General features: G+C 48.4%; 1 protein-coding gene across 2 annotated transcripts in view; it reads left to right on the top strand.

The window, feature by feature from the left end:
* Nucleotides 1–15966, top strand: part of CPAMD8 (C3 and PZP like alpha-2-macroglobulin domain containing 8) — a 1104327-nt gene that overhangs the window by 151293 nt on the left and 937068 nt on the right. For both annotated transcript variants that reach the window (XM_069217904.1, XM_069217903.1), the window contains exons 7-8: nt 14208–14262; nt 14713–14826. In XM_069217904.1, the coding sequence (XP_069074005.1) occupies nt 14208–14262; nt 14713–14826 (169 nt within the window). The remainder of the gene's footprint in view (nt 1–14207; nt 14263–14712; nt 14827–15966) is intronic.

Here is a 15966-nt window from a genome sequence, read left to right as displayed (position 1 = left end):
AGACAAGCAGAACCCAGAGTAAGCCACAGACTCACCAACTGTGAAGCAGATCCTTTTGATGTCTGTGGAACAGCAGACTCCAACAGCCAGTGACAATGTCTTGAGGTGCCTGCAGATGCAGGAGAGGAACTCCTTCACTCCAAGTGAGATTTCTTCATGGTTCCAGGTGCAAACAAAGTCCTTATGAACTTGAAAGATGCACAGCCTTGGATGTTGCAGAATTCTTGCAGGATCCAGAGAAACAATGTTGCAATGGAAGCCTTCTCGCGAAGCAGACATGTTTTGGTTCCAAAGCAGACCAGCAGCAGTTCAAAAGGTCAAGAGCAGAAGATGTCTTCCAAAAAGTTCCTTGGAGAGTCTTGCTCAATGAATCTGAGGACCCAGCCACGGAGAGCCCTTAAGTAACCCTAAAAGGGGGTTGGTCACTCTCTGGGGTGATCCACCTATCAGAGGGGGTCAGGCACATCATTCACCTGGCCTAACCAGTCAGATGCTCCCAGGCTTCTCCGCACATCTTATTTCCAAGATGACAGAATCAAGTGGCCACCTGGCAGAGCTCTGTACACCTCCCTAGAGGAGGGGATGGACCAGGGGGTGGAGGGGTGGGGGGGTCCTTTCCCCTGTCCTTTGTGCAGTTTTCTGCCAGAGAGGGAACCAGGGGTTCCTGAACTGATGCAAACCAGATTATGCAAGGAGGGCACCAAATGAGCCCTTCAAAGCAGTCTGATGGCGCTTGGAGGCCACCCCACTCCACCTAATACACAGAGGGAGGTGGTCACACCTCTCCCTTGCAGGAAATCCTTTGTTCTGCCTCTCCAGCCTGAGCCCGGCTCACCAGAAAGAGGGCAGAACAGGGTCGGGGACCAACAACCGTGTGGGCTGGCAGCTAGACCCCGTAAGGTAGCACAGGCAGAACTGGGGGATCCTCTAAGGAACCCCCAGAGTACAAGGTATAATGCAACTAACACTGGAATTGGTGTAGTTGCATGATTCCAACATGTTTGATACCAAACATGCCTAGGTTCGGAGAAGCCATTATCTAGTTGTACCAATCACGTTGACTAGTGTCCACTACATACCTTAAGGTGGCTTCCCCACACGTACAAAGTCCAGGAAATGGGGCCTGGGGTCTGCAGGCACCCCCGCCGATGCAGGGGTACCCTCACACTTAGGGATATACACCCTGCTCTTGGGCTGAAGGGCCTACCAGAGGGGGACTTAGAGTGTCTAAGTGCAGTGACCAGGATATAAGGCAAGCATTACATCTTTGGTGAAAGGGTGCATGCACCATTTCAGTTAGGCTGCAATGGCAGACCTGCAGACACAGTTTACATGGCCCTCCATGGGTGGCATAATACATGCTACAGCCTATGGGAGACCACTGGTGCACCAATGCCCTTGGTGTAGGAAGCTTGCCTGGTGTGTGGTGAATACCTGTGGTATTATCACCTTATACCAGGTCCAGGTATCCCCCTATTAATGAAGTGTAGGCAGTATCTAAAAAACAGGCTCTCTAGAGGTAGCTGTGGATGAGCAGCCAAGGCTTAACTAGGAGACATGCAAAGCTCATGCCATACCACTGTAGTCACACAGCACTCACACGCGTGAAAGAACCACACAGTGTTACAAAAATAAAGGTACTTTATTTTAGTGCCACAAGTACAAAAATACTAGATAGGCTATTCTCCAGTTGGAGATAAGTAAACACACTGTATATGTACAGTAACGACCGGGAAATAGGCATAAAAAGTCATAGAAAACAGTGAAAAGCAATAGGCAATACTGAAGGCCTAAGGAGAGACCAAATCATATACTAAGAAACTGGAATGCGAAGGTCGGGACCCCACCCAAGGAAGTGGAATTGGTAGTGGGGAGCTGGAGTTACTAGGGAGTACCTCCCAGCGACCAGGAAGAAAGAGGTAAGTTATTGGTTCTACCCAAACCCACCCACAGGACTTCAGAGAAGGATATTGCAAGACACAGACAAGACTGCAAGCAACAAGAGGTGGATCCTGAAAGAGGAAGACCTGGAAAAGACAGGGACCAAGTCCAGTTCCAGGGTCCAGTGGTGGCAGCAGAAGGCACTACCCATCTGTCTGCGGATAAAGGAGTTGTTTGACGAGGAGACAAAGACGTACATCAATGCAGTCCTGGAGCAGATGAAGAGTTCCTGAATGATGCAGTTGACATCCCACGCCGGATGAAGGATTGAAGTCAGTCTGTGGTGTGGAAAAACCACCAACAAGCCTTGGCAAAGGCAAATGTCACGGTTGGAGGAAAAGTGGAGATGCCGGGGACAACCAAGGTCCAAGGGGAACTCAACTCTCGGGGAGGAGGGGGCGGGAAGTCCCATGTGACTCTCAGCAGTGCAGAGTCCAAAGAAGAGGAGGCAGCCCCCACAGAAGACCCACAGGCAAGGAGCCCAGGAGTTGCAGAGAGGCCCACACAGCACCCCTGCAGGGGAGGTCCCACGTCGCAGGAGAAGCACGCTGAGGACTGTGCGTCACAGGGAAGAGTGCTGGGGGCTGGGGCTACACGGAGCCTGAAGATCCCTTGGAGGAGATGCAAACTAGCCTTGGTAGCTTCAAGGGATGTGGTGCATGGAGGTACTGTCCTGCGTGGGAATGCAAGGGCGTACCTCCACCAAAGCTGGACAGCTGGTAGAGAGGACCACTCCAGATCACCACCTGTGATGCGGATCCACGCAGCTCAAGATGAGAGTACATCCACTCAGCCGGTCGTTGTTGCTGTTGGTGCCTGTGGATGCAGGGGAGTGACTCCTTCACTCCAAGGGAGATTCCTTCTTGCTTCTTCTGCAGGCTGAAGACTTGCTGCCTTCGGAGGATGCACAGCCAGGGAAATGTTGCAGTTGCTGGAAGGAGCCGCAGAAACAATGGTGCAGGGCAAAGTTGTCACTGTTGCTGCAGATTGAAGGTTCCTATGGAGTCCAGCTGCGGTTCCAGTGACCAGAAATCGAAGTAACAGTGCAGAGGGGTCCTGCTGGAGTCTTGCCTGTCGAGTCTGAGGACCTACCCAAGAGGGAGACCCTAAATTGCCCTTGAAGGGGGGGACTGGTCACCTGGCCAGGTGACCACCTATCATGAGAGGGCTATGACATCACTTGCCTGACCTGATGCTCCCAGAAGCCTCTGCCCACCTTGGATTCAAGATGGCAGAAACGAGGAGCTCTGGGTACCACCCCTGGGGTGGTGGTGGACAGGGGAGTGGTCACTCCCCTTTGCATTGTCCAGTTTCGCGCCAGAGCAGGGACTGGACATCCCTGAACTGGTGCAGACTGGTTTATGCAAGGAGGGCACCAAATGTGCCCTTCAAAGTATACCAGTGGATGGTGGAGAATACCCCTCCCAAGCCATGTAACAACTATTTCCAAAGGGTGAGGGTGTTGCTTCCCTCTCCCAAAGGAAATCCTTTGTCCTGCCTTCCTGTGCTTGAGCTGTTCAAGCAGCAGGAGGGCAGAAACCGGTCTGAGGGGTGGCAGCAGCTTAGGCTGCCTGGAAAACCCCAGAAGCTGGTAGGAGCAATGCTGGGGTGTCCTCTAAGGAGCCCCAAGAGTGCATGGAATCATACTTCCAATACTGGCAACAGTTTGGGGGTATGATTCCAACATGTTTGACAACAAACCTGTCTAGGTTTTCGAAGTTAACATTATGTGGCTGTACATAGGTAGTGACCTATGTCCAGTACACGAGTACAATGGTGTCCCTGCACTCACGAAATCCAGGAAAATGGAACTGGAATTCGTAGGGGCACCTCTGCTAGTGCAGGGGTGCCCTCACGCACAGGTACTTGCACCCTGCCCTCTGGGCTAGGCGGGGCTGCCATAGGGGTGACTTACAGTGACCTGGTGCAGTGACCTGGAGTGAAGAAACTGGTGCATGCACCCTTTCATGCAGGCTGCAATGGCAGGCCTGCAGATACCCTTTGCACGGGCTCCCCATGGGTGGCATAATACATGCTGCAGCCAATGGGGGACGCCTGGTGCCCCAATGACCTGGGTACCTTGGTACCATATACTAGAGACTTCCAAGGAGGCACCAGTATGCCAAATGTGGGGGTGTTTGTGGTCCAAGCAACCAAGTTTAAAAGGAGAGAGCAAGGTCACTGGGGTTCTGGTTATCAGGATCCCAGTGAACGCAGTCAAAACATACTGACAGGCAAAAAGTGGGTGAAACCATGCCAGAAAGAGGGTACTTGCCTACATTTCTTTCCACCCTCGGGATGAGGCTTGGGGACTAAGATCACAGGGCTAGCCCAAGGGCTGTCAGAGGGTTCAATAACTCCTAAATCCAGCATCTTGTTGACTTCAACTTTGATGCTCTCCTGAACTTGGTCAGACTGCCGATAGATCTTGGATTTCACAGGAAAGCTGTCTCCAGTGTCCACATCATAGGTACACCAGTGTCTGTCCAGGGGTTAAGGAGAAGAACTCTGCATTCTGCTGCAGGACTTGCCTGCAGTCAGCCTGCTGTTGGGTAGTAAGGGTGTCTCAGTAGACAACTCCATCAACTGACCAATCTTTAGGACTGTAAGAGAGGAGATCAGGGAGAGGTTCACTCTCTGCTTCCTGATCCTCATCAGTAACAATCAGCATGAGTATGTCAGCCCTATAACAGAAAACTTGAGGCGATTCACATGGATCACCCTTTTCGATGTCCTCTAATCTACAGGTCTACCAAGTAGGTGACCTCACTTTTCTTTTCAAGGATAGAGTAAGGGTCACTCCACCTGTCCTGAAGTGCCCTTGGAGCCATAGGTTCCAGAACCCGCACCTTCTACCCTGGTTTGAACGCTACCAGTGCATCCTGTTGTCATTCCACTGCTTCTGGAACTGTTGGATGGCCTCAAGGTTTTTGGATGCTTTCTCCATGTACTCTGCCATCCCAGAACGTACGTCTAGTACATAGTCTACCACATCTTGCCTAGGTTCATGGAGAGGTCTCTCCCAGCCTTCCTTTACAAGAGCAAGTGATCCCCTAACAGAATGGCCAAACAGAAGCTCAAAAGGGGAAAACCCAACTACTTTTGAGGCTCCTCTCTAGGCGAAAAGCAGGCATGGCAAAAGGACATTCCATCTCCTTTTGAGCTTTTCAGGGAGTCCCATGATCATACGTTTTAATGTCTTGTTGAATCTTTCAACAAGTCCATTGGTTTGTGGGTGATAAGGGGTTGTGCACTTGTTGGTCATCCTACACTCATTCCACGTGCTTTAGGTAAGCTGACACGAAGTTGGCACCTCTGTCAGAAACCACATCCTTAGACTACTACCCTGGTAAAAATACCAATGAGGGCCTTTGCTACTGCAGGGGCTGTAGTAGGCCGAAGGCGAATTGCTTCAGGAAACCTGGTAGCATGATCCACTACTACCAGTATATATTGGTTTACTGAGGCTGTGGGTAGTTCAAGTGGACCCACTATGTCCACACCAACCCTTTCAAAGGGAACCCCGACCACTGGTAGTAGAATTAAGGGGGCCTTAGCGTGGCCACCTGCCTTATCACTGGCTTGGCAGGTGACACAGGAGCTGCAAAACTCCTTCACCTTTTGAGACATGTTGGGCCAGTTAGAAATGGCTGACTAGCCTAATCCAAGTTTTGGTCTTGCCCAGATGTCCAGCTCGGGGATGTCATGGGCTAGTGTGAGGCACTACCACTTGCCTGGTGGCACCAGGTTTGGGGTCTCTGGACTCAGTGTACCAGAGTCCCTTCTCCCAATAGACCCTGCGGGAGCCACTGACATCTCCCTTTTCCTGCGCAGCAGTTTCCTGTCCCAGGCCATTAACAGTAGGACAGACCCTCTGTCCTTGGCACATCTGGTCCCTAGATGTTTCCCCTGGGCCCAAGAGCTCAAACCGGTAAGGCTCGAGTTTCATGGGCTCAGTTCCCTCTGGGGTTGGTAAGACTTCTTCATGAGGAGTTTTGAGCTTTTTGCTGTTCTGAAGCTAGTCCTCCAGTGTTAGTGCCCGTCCTCTTTGAAATTTGGGCCATTATTCCAGGCTCCAACACTTTTTTCACCCTGTGCTCGGCTCTACATCCTGGTTTTCACACACACCACCTCAGGGATTCCCAGTAGGCTGCATGGGTTTTTAGTTCTACCTCAGCCCATGCTGAGGACTCCAGATCATTCCTTTGCAGACCTTCAACTGGGATTGCAGAAGAGACCACTACCTGTTTCAGGCCAGTAACCCCTCCCCATTCGAAGGACACCATAGCCATGGGGTGGACCTTATGTACATTGTCAGCATTGGTAACTGGATATGTTTATCCAGCCAAGTACTTTCCTGGGGGAACCCGTTTTTCTTTCTCCATGGTGACACTGGCACCCATATCCCTCAGGGCTTCTACTCTAGTCCCATTAATCAAGGGATGTTGTCTGTATTTGTTCATGTTATGGGGACAGGCAGCAAGAGTGGCAACATCTACCCCACCTTCAGAGACTAGAATACCTTTGGTGTAAACCCTGATTTGCTCTGGACACACTGAAGATCCCACCTGGAGACTGGCTATACCAGTGCTAGCTGGTGCAGTACTAGTGGTATTCTTTGTGGAACAGGCCAGGTCTCCAGTTTGGAGTCCATTCTGCTTACAGTTGAAACACCAGGCCTGTTTTTGGGATCAACGTTTTTACCCTTGTACCCATGAGTGGATGGTGAAGAGGTTTGGGACCCACACTCCTGAGCAGGTTTTTGGGTGCCTTTAGAAGATTCTTTATTTTTATCCTTAGGTGTCTCACCACCCTTGGGGAGGCTTAGTAACCCCTTTCTTTTGGTCACCCCCATTGGAAGTTTTGGTCACGCTAGTCTTGACCCAGTGATCTGCCTTCTTTCCCAATTCTTGGGGAGAAATTGGACCTAGGTCTACCAGATATTGATGCAACTTTTCATTAAAGCAGTTACTTAAGATGTGTTTTTTCATAAACAAGTTATAGAAACCATCATAGTCATGCACTTCACTTCCAGTTAGCCAACCATCTAGTGTTTTCACTGAGCAGTCTATAAAGTCAACCCAGAACTGGTTTGAGGTTTTGTGAGCCCCCCATGAACCTAATTCTATACTCTTCAGTGGTGAGTCCAAAGCCCTCAATCAGGGTAACCTTCTTGAGGTCATAGGACTCCGCATCTGCTCCAGTGAGTGTGAGGAGTCTATCCCTACACTTATCAGTGAACAGTTCCCTAAGGACTTTTCATATTCCTCATTTCACAAGCCCTTTTAAAGGCTGTGAACCATTTGTTGATGCCATCACTACCGGCATACTTGGGGACAATCCCTTTGGGGATTTTAGGGTCACAAGATTGCTCTCTGTCCCTAGTTACTAAGTTCCTGCCACCAATAATGGGGGCTAAGTCAATTTCTGCTGTCTCCTTTTCTATAGCTAGGAGTCTATCCCCCCCAAAGCTATTCTTTTGGCCAATCTTGCTAAAAGGCTGTCCTCTTAGGACCCAGTAGAACCTGAGGTCTAGGTGCTCTAGGTACTACCCTTAGAGACAGGAGTACAGAGGCCCTGTCCTCCCCAGTTAGGTTAGGAGGGAGGAAGTCATCCTCCTGATCCCTAACTTCTTCCCCATCTGAGGGGAGATCATCCTCCTCTGCAGAGTGTTCCTTTGTGTAGTCTGCCAAGAACTCCTCGAGCTGGACCTTGGCAGGGTTGAAACCAGTTTGAATCCTTTTGAGACTGCAGAGAGACCTTAGCTCTCTCATCTTGAGAGGGAGGTAGGGGGTCAGGTCGAGCTCCACAACCATGTCCTCTGAGCTGCTTACTATGATATTAAGGTTGGGGATTTCTAAGACTAAGACTACATCTAGTTACTTTATCCCGGTCCCAGTCTTCGGGGGTTAAGGTGTCCATAGGGAAAAGTTGAGGAAGACACCAAGGGTGCACCACCACCAACACGGGACAGGCTGGGTGCAAAGGTCAAAATTAGTGTCAGGAGCCCAATGGAATCCTATGGAGACTGGGGCACTCGTAAGTGAATGGGTTGCAAGTAAATACCTGCGGTCTCAGGGATTGCCCTGGGGGGTTTAGGTCAGCACTGGGAGGGCAAAGGTAAGCACCAAATACACAACCTCAGTCGTACAGGGGCGGCCGGGTGCAAACACAGAGTCAGGGGGCCCAATGCTTTTCTATGGATAACTCCAGGTTCACAAAGGGGCGGCAGGCTTGGTCCAGGTGGTTGGCTGAAGAAGACAGTGGCTGGACAGGTCAGCTGAGGCTCCTCTGGATGTTGATGGACCGTCGGCTGGGCTCTCCAAGGCCAGGGCGCTGTGAGTGCAGGGCTACCTTTAGGTCTTGGATATCTTCATTGGAGCCAGTCGCGGTCAGGGGGGACCTCTGGATTCAGACTGCAGGTGTTGTCGTGGTGACTAGGAGGGGTCAACTCTGGGTGGACTCGAATTTGGAATCGCCTGGAGACACTTTCTAGTCAGGTGGGCCACCTGCACTCTGGCTGTGGCAGTCGGTGCAGAATGGTTAGGGCTCGCGGATCCAGAGGGTTCTGGAGTCCTGGTTGTAGGTTTGTTTGTGGACCGGGCCACTGTCCTCTGGAGATTTGGGTCTTCAAGGAAGGCAGGCAGTCCTCTGAAGTTGGTAGAGGTCGCTAGTCCTGCAGAACGAGTCATCTTCTTGTAGCAGGAGTCTTGAAGTTGCAGGCAGGCCGATAGGGCTGGGACCAAGCAAGTTGTTGCCTGGTGTGGTTCTGCTTTTCAGTCCTTCTTTCTCTTTAGGTCGTCAGAAATCTGAAGAGCAAAGTTCAGGGGTGCCCCTAAATATTAGATTTAGGGGTGTTACATGGGTTAGAGGGCTGTAGTCAATGGTTACTGACCCTGAGAGTATCTACACCGTTACTGTGCCCACTCCCTTTGGGATTAGCTTCGTTTGGGGGGTGGCGGTGGTGGACATCTCCACTAGCTGGAGTGTCCTGAGGCAGTATAACAAAAGGCAGCAGGAGCCTCTGAGGTTCGCCTCTGACGTAAGGGCCTTGGGAGGTTTGGCTCTGTGTCCTCCCACCCTATTTAGTGTGAGTGAACACATTGCCAGGTTTGACTGACTGTCACAAGCAGGTAAAACCCAGTAGTAAAGGGCAGTGAAAATTGCAAAGGACCCTCGCTCCATGGGAGAAAATTCTTAGGGAGAGGGGGGGGGGGTTGTTGCTTTATTTTCAAAAACATAGGGGGTCATTCTGACCTTGGCGGTCCATGACCGCCATGGCGGAGTGCGGCGGAAGCACCGCCAACAGGCTGGCGGTGCTTCCTGGGCGATTCTGACCGCGGCGGTAAAGCTGCGGTCGGAAAAGGGGAGCCGGCGGTTTCCCGCCGGTTTCCCGCTGGCCCAGGGAACCCGCCATGGTGGCGCTGCTTGCAGCACCGCCATGGGGATTCCGACCCCCTTCCCGCCAGCCTGTTTCTGGCGGTGTCCACTGCCAGAACCAGGATGGCGGGAACGGGTGCCGTGGGGCCCCTGGGGGCCCCTGCACTGCCCATGCCACTGGCATGGGCAGTGCAGGGGCCCCCTAACAGGGCCCCACAGAGATTTTCACTGTCTGCTTAGCAGACAGTGAAAATCGCGACGGGTGCCACTGCACCCGTCGCACCCCTTCAACTCCGCCGGCTCCATTCCGAGCCGGCTTCATTGTTGAAGGGGCTGTTCCACTGGGCCGGCTGGCGGTCTTCTGGCGGTCGCCCGCCGGCCCCGCGGGAAAGCCGGAATGGCCGCTGCGGTCTTTTGACCGCGGAGCGGTCTTTCGGCGGGAACCGCTTGGCGGGCGGTGACCGCCGACCGCCGCGGTCAGAATGACCGCCATAATCTTGCTTTGGGATTTTCTTTTGGAAAAAAAAAAAGTTGAAAGTTTGATGTATGGCTCCGTCATGTTGACGGAGCCGTCTATCAAACTTTCAAAGCATTTACAGGAACATCTGATAGCGGTTTCTGTAAATGCTGGGCTGGTGGTCATCTCTAAATCTGGTGGAGGAACACCCTCGCCATGGTGGGAATAAAGTACTCTACCATGGCAACAGTACTTACTTCATCGCTAATGTGAAAATCAAAGAATGGTAAATATGATACCTATCCCCCAGATATATGCTAATTTATCAAAGGTTAAATTGTATTTAATTTTTTTTATACTTTTAAAATGTTGAAAATATTTGTAAGCATATTTAGTTTTACTTATTTTATTTAAAAGAATAAGTTCTATTTTTTTGTAAATTATTTTCTATAATGTAAAAAAAAATCTAAACTATTTTTCAAATAATTTTATTTTAAAACATATATTCAATACACAACTACAAGATAAATTTAAAATAAAATATTTCTAAGAAGCTACAATTTAAAAAAAAATTGTTATTTTTATATATACACACTATTTCCAAATTACATTAACAATATTTTGTAAACTATGGTTTGGTTTTCAATATTTTTGTTAATTTTAATGTTAATTTCAAAAGGCTTTATTGTTGTAACCTATACTTTTGTTTGAGATGATTTTTTTAATTTAGATACTTTTGTATTACGAGATCTTGGATCCAAAATTTTGGTGTTTTAGTTATACAAATAGCGCTATTTGATAACCTATACTTTACCATCAACATTATGTTGTAGGTCAATATTATTGATGTCAACATTCATTTGTACAATTCAATAGAGATTATTAGCATTGTAGATAGTGTATCAAATTTATTTGACAACCAACAGATTCACTGGTGACAAAACCCACAAATTCAAGAACTGAATCCATAATACATTGGAAATGTATGATGGCTGTTCTTATGAAGGCAAGATATGAAACTAAGAGGGGCATTTGTCTGTAAGCTAACAAGACGCTGGTCTTCTCACCACCCTGCTTCCTATCCTTTAGGGTTCACTTTCATACTGTTTTGGCTAACTCAGTTACAAATAGCCAGAAAGAAGGGGGTAAATATTCTGAGTTTTGTTGGATATGATGATAAATTTATCATTAACCGCTAAGGTTAGTGGGCATAATTATAAGTGAATTCATGCTAAAGGAGACAATCAAATTGCTGAGAGCAAATGTAAGTACTGCAATCAATTAAGGTAGACAGAGAAAAAACAAGTGAAATCCCATGTGGGTGAAATGGATGCATGGTACCAACTCAAACTTCCTGTTAGAAAGGAATTAAGCCCCTTTTATTTAAATGTCTGAGGTCAAGATTGTATAACCTGTGCAGGAGGACAGTATTGTTAGTGTCAAGGATTGCTCGTAGACTGAGCAGTGTTCTGACTCAATTATGTTATTTTTCAAATATTGTATAGTTCATTTTAACAGTTACCTGCCTCTGCCCTTATCCTCACAGAAACCAGCTTTGGCAGAACCAAATAGCCAATTCTGATTAATATATGGTTGCTGTGAAGGCACTGCCTCATGCTCTGAAGGTCTGGAGGGTAAAGTAAGTTTGATGATGTCCTAAGGGGCATGGGCACTGTAGGAAAGTGCCACTGTTTGCATGGTTACCCCTCACTTTTTGCCTAGTGTTGATGCCAACTTTGATTGAAAGTGTGCTGGAACCCTGCTAACCAGGCCCCAGCACTAGTGTTCTTTCCCTGAAACGGTACCTTTGTTTCCACAATTGGCACAGCCCTGGCACACAGTTAAGTCCCTTGTAAAAGGTACCCATGGTACCAAGGGCCCTGTGGCCAGGGAAGATCTCTAAGGGCTTTAGCATGTATTATGCCACCCTAGGGGACCCCTCACTCAGCACATGCACACTACCTTGCAGCTTGTGTGTTCTGGTGGGGAGAAAAAAGACAAACGTCTACATGGCACCCATCTCAGGGTGCCATGCCCACAAACCACTGCCTGTGGCATAGGTAAGTCACCTCTCTAGTAGGCCTTACAGCCCTAATTAGGGTGCACTATACCACGGGTGAGGGCATAGCTGCATGAGCAATATGCCCCTACAGTGTCTAAGTCCATTCTTAGACATTGTAAGTGCAGTGTAGCCATATTAAGTATATGGTCTGTGAGTTTGTCATTTCGAACTCCACAGCACCATAATGGCTTCACTGAATACTGGGAAGTTTGGTATCAAACGTCTCAGCACAATAAACCCACACTGATGCCAGTGTGGGATTTATTGAAAACTGCACACAGAGGGCATCTTAGAGATGCCCCCTGTATGTTAGCCCAACTGCTAGTGTAGGACTGACCGGTCTGTGCCAGCTTGCCACTTTCAGACAGGTTTCTGACTACATGGGGTTCCTTTGTGCACTCTGTGGTCAGAAAAAAAGCCTGTCCTGGGTGGAGGTGCTTCACACCTCCCCCTGCAGGAACTGTAACACTTGGTGGTAAGTGTCAAAGGCTCAAGCCCTGGGTTACAGTGCCCCAGGGCACTCCAGTTAGTGGAGATGCCTGCCCCCTGGACAAAGCCCCACTTTTGGCGGCAAGTCCAGCGGCAAAATTAGGGATAACAGGGAGGAGTGACCACCCCAGCCAGGACCACCCCTAAGGTGTCCAGAGCTGAGGTGGCCCCCTCCCTGCAGAATCCTCCATCTTGATTTGGAGGACAGGGACCGATAGGGATAAGAATGTGCCCCCCTCCTCAAAGGGATTGGGTACACTTAGGGTGTAGCCACCCTCAGGGACAGTAACCATTGACAACTGCCCTCTGACCCCTAGCATGCCCCTAAATCTAGGATTTAAGGGCCTCCCTGAACCCAGCTCACCAAATTCCTGGCGACCTACAAAAAGAAGGATTGCTAAGCTGAATCCCCAGCAGAGAAGAAGGAAGACGACAACTGCATTGGCCCCAGCCCTACTGGCCTGTCTCCTGCTTCAGAAAACCTGCAAAAAGACCAGCGACGCATCCAGCGGGCCCATCAACCCCTGCCCGGCACCCAAAAGGACCAAGAAATCCTGAGGACAGCTGCTCTGTCTGAAGAAACCTACAACTAAGGACTCACTCCATATGCGTCAGTCTGGACCCCTGGGCACTCAACACCCACGGGCCGTGTCCAGATGGTCCATCAAGCAAGAGAGAGTCCCCAGGCGATTGTGAGCAAGAGCCCAGGCTGGGTTGACCCCTCTATGATGATGCCTGCAGAGGGAATCCCGAGGACCCCCTGACTGCAAGCTCCAAACGAAGATAACCAACACCTGAAGAGCCACTGCATCCACTGTCCCCAGGCCTTGGAGAAACCGAGCCCTGGTGCAGCATCTACCAGCAGGTGGCCCTCCTCCCTGTCCAGCCTGTGGTTTGCCCGAGAGCCCCCCCCCCCCCGGACCCCACCTGAAGCCTCAGAGTGATCCCTGGGGTCCCCTCATAGAGTTGCATTGAAGACCCGATGCCCTTTTGCCACCCTGCACCCGACCGCCCTAGTGCCGCTGAGGGTGCGTGTTTGGTGCCTACTTGGAGCCCCTCCAGTGCTCTCTTGAACCCCCCGGTCTGCCCTCTGAAACCACGGGTACTTACCTGCCAGCAGACCAATTTCTGAGTTCCTCCTGTCTCCATAGGAGCCCAAGTTAATTTGGTGCCTCTCTGACCTCTGCACCCAACCGGGCCCGTGTTGCTGGTGGTTGGTGTTTGGGGTTAACTTGAACCCCCAACGACGGACTACCTAAACCCTGGAGTAAGAACTGTAAGTTGTAAATTACCTGCAAAGCTGTACTATTTTCTCTTCCCCCAGGAACTGTTGAATAATGCAGTGTCCATTTTTAAAATAGCTTTTTGCCATTTTAAGAAAAACTGTATACATTGTTGATTCTATTCATAGTCCTGATCATATATATGCAAAGTACCTTTTATTTATGTACTTACCTGCAAACCGAATCTTGTGGTTCTAGAAATAAATTAACAAAACATATTTTTCTATATAAAATCCTATTGGTCTGGAGTTAAGTCATTGAGTTTGTGTTTCTTGTATTGCTGGTGTATGTACAACAAATGCTTAACACTACCCTTTGATAAGCCTAACTGCTCGACCACACTACCACAAATAGAGCATAAGTATTATTTATTTCAGCCTCTGTCAAGCCTCTGGGGAACCCCTGGACTCTGTGCACACAGTATCTCATTTTGATATAGTATATACAGAGCCAGATTCCTACAGGCACTATTAAAGAATATGCTTGTCATATCATGGCAGAGATTTGGCAGTCATGTCTTATGAGAAAACCTGGTGGAAATGATATCCTTTGAACCACTTGTAATATTAAATACTGTTGCCAAACTGATTTCCAGGACCCTCATGGCTCCAGGATGATCCAGTGGAGTGATCTGAAGCCCTTCTGCTGTGGTGAGTGTTAATGCTTTTTACTTGGCTATTTGACTCGTTACCTTGGTATGCTGGAGGAACTATCAATTTAAGCAAACATTGACAAAGGCAGTAGGTCTTGTCTGTTAGACCTATTAGCTTTGCCAATCTTCTTTAGCCATGCTGTATAGGATAGCGACTGCTGTACAGCATGGCTATTAAACAAACATTGGAATGATCACGCTGTATATATGCTTTTACCATACATGCATGAACCTAAAAAATGACTGGGTGTTTTTTTTTCCTTTTATTTATCAATCCGAGATGGAAAAAGGACCTCAAAAAGATGTTTTAAAACATAACGCAAAGTGGCTAAAAAAGTTTTGGGGGAAAATTAAAAATGATGACGTAGTTGAGGTTTGGGAGAGATTTACTTTTTCCAGAAAATGTATAATGTTTGAAGCAAGAATTAAAATATTTTCTGTCTTCCAGGCATAGTGAATATGAGTTTTCCCTTGTCTGATCAGCCTGTCTTTGGAGAATGGTTTATATTTGCTGAAGCGCAGGGTCAGACCTACAACAAATCTTTTGAGGTACAGAAATATGGTAAGTAACATTGGGGTCAAGAAGCGGGGTTATAAAAAGAAGCAATCAAACCACAGTAGACACAACATCTATAATTCTATCACAAATGTTTATCTATACTTTTGGTAAAATAGGACTTTAAGGCATACAACTCACATAGGGCATGGAGAGCACTGATCAGCCAGCCTTGGACAATTATTGACCTTGCTGCTAAAACTGGCAACAAGAGTTTCATCAACATATATTCTTTAGATTCTGCTAGAAAGGACAAAGATTGGAAAAGCTTGTTATCTGCCATATATATTTTTTTCTCCTAGCCAGCTAAATCTAATTGTTACTGAATGTTTTTAAGGAAAAAAGAAATTGAGCCCAAAATATTTTGCACACCTACCAAACTGTTTTAGTTTTTAGTCACTTCCCTTGGACCATTGCTCACAGGCCCAAGGCAAATTTGACACTGCAAGGGTGTAGTGGGTCCTAATGTAAGCAAGGAAGGATAGTAACACAGCTATCATTTGGGTTTGGTTGACTCCTTATACTGCTGGGTCCCAGAGCTACTGCACCTGCAGCACCAACAATGCCCATAGGCTGTCTCTTGTGCACAATCCACTGTAACATAACTCCTATGCCTTTGTGTAGGAAAGTACCATCTTGACTGGCATGTTACCCCCATATTTCACTGTATATATGTTGTTTTAGTCTGTGTCACTGGGACCATGCCAGCCAGGGCCCTAGTGCTCATACGTGTGCCCTGTATGTGTTCCTTGTGTCATGACTAACTGTCTCACTGAGGCTCTGCTAACCAGAACCTCAGTGGTTATGCTCTCTCTGCTTTACAAATTGTCACTAACAGGCTAGTGACCAATTTCACCAATTCACATTGGCATACTGGAGCACCCATATAATTCCCTAGTATATGGTACTGAGGTACCCAGGGTATTGGGGTTCCTGGAGATCCCTATGGGCTGCAGCATTTCTTTTGCCACCCATAGGGAGATCTGACAATTCTTACACAGGCCTGCCAGTGCAGCCTGAGTGAAATAACGTCCACTTTATTTCACAGCCATTTACCACTGCACTTAAGTAACTTATAAGTCACCTATATGTCTAACCTTCACCTGGTGAAGGTTGGGTGCAAAGTTACTTAGTGTGTGGGCACCC

Source organism: Pleurodeles waltl, chromosome 12, assembly GCF_031143425.1.
Source record: "Pleurodeles waltl isolate 20211129_DDA chromosome 12, aPleWal1.hap1.20221129, whole genome shotgun sequence".
Lineage (NCBI taxonomy): Eukaryota > Metazoa > Chordata > Amphibia > Caudata > Salamandridae > Pleurodeles > Pleurodeles waltl.
Note: the sequence above shows the minus strand (reverse complement) of the source record. Positions and strands in the feature narration are given on the sequence as shown.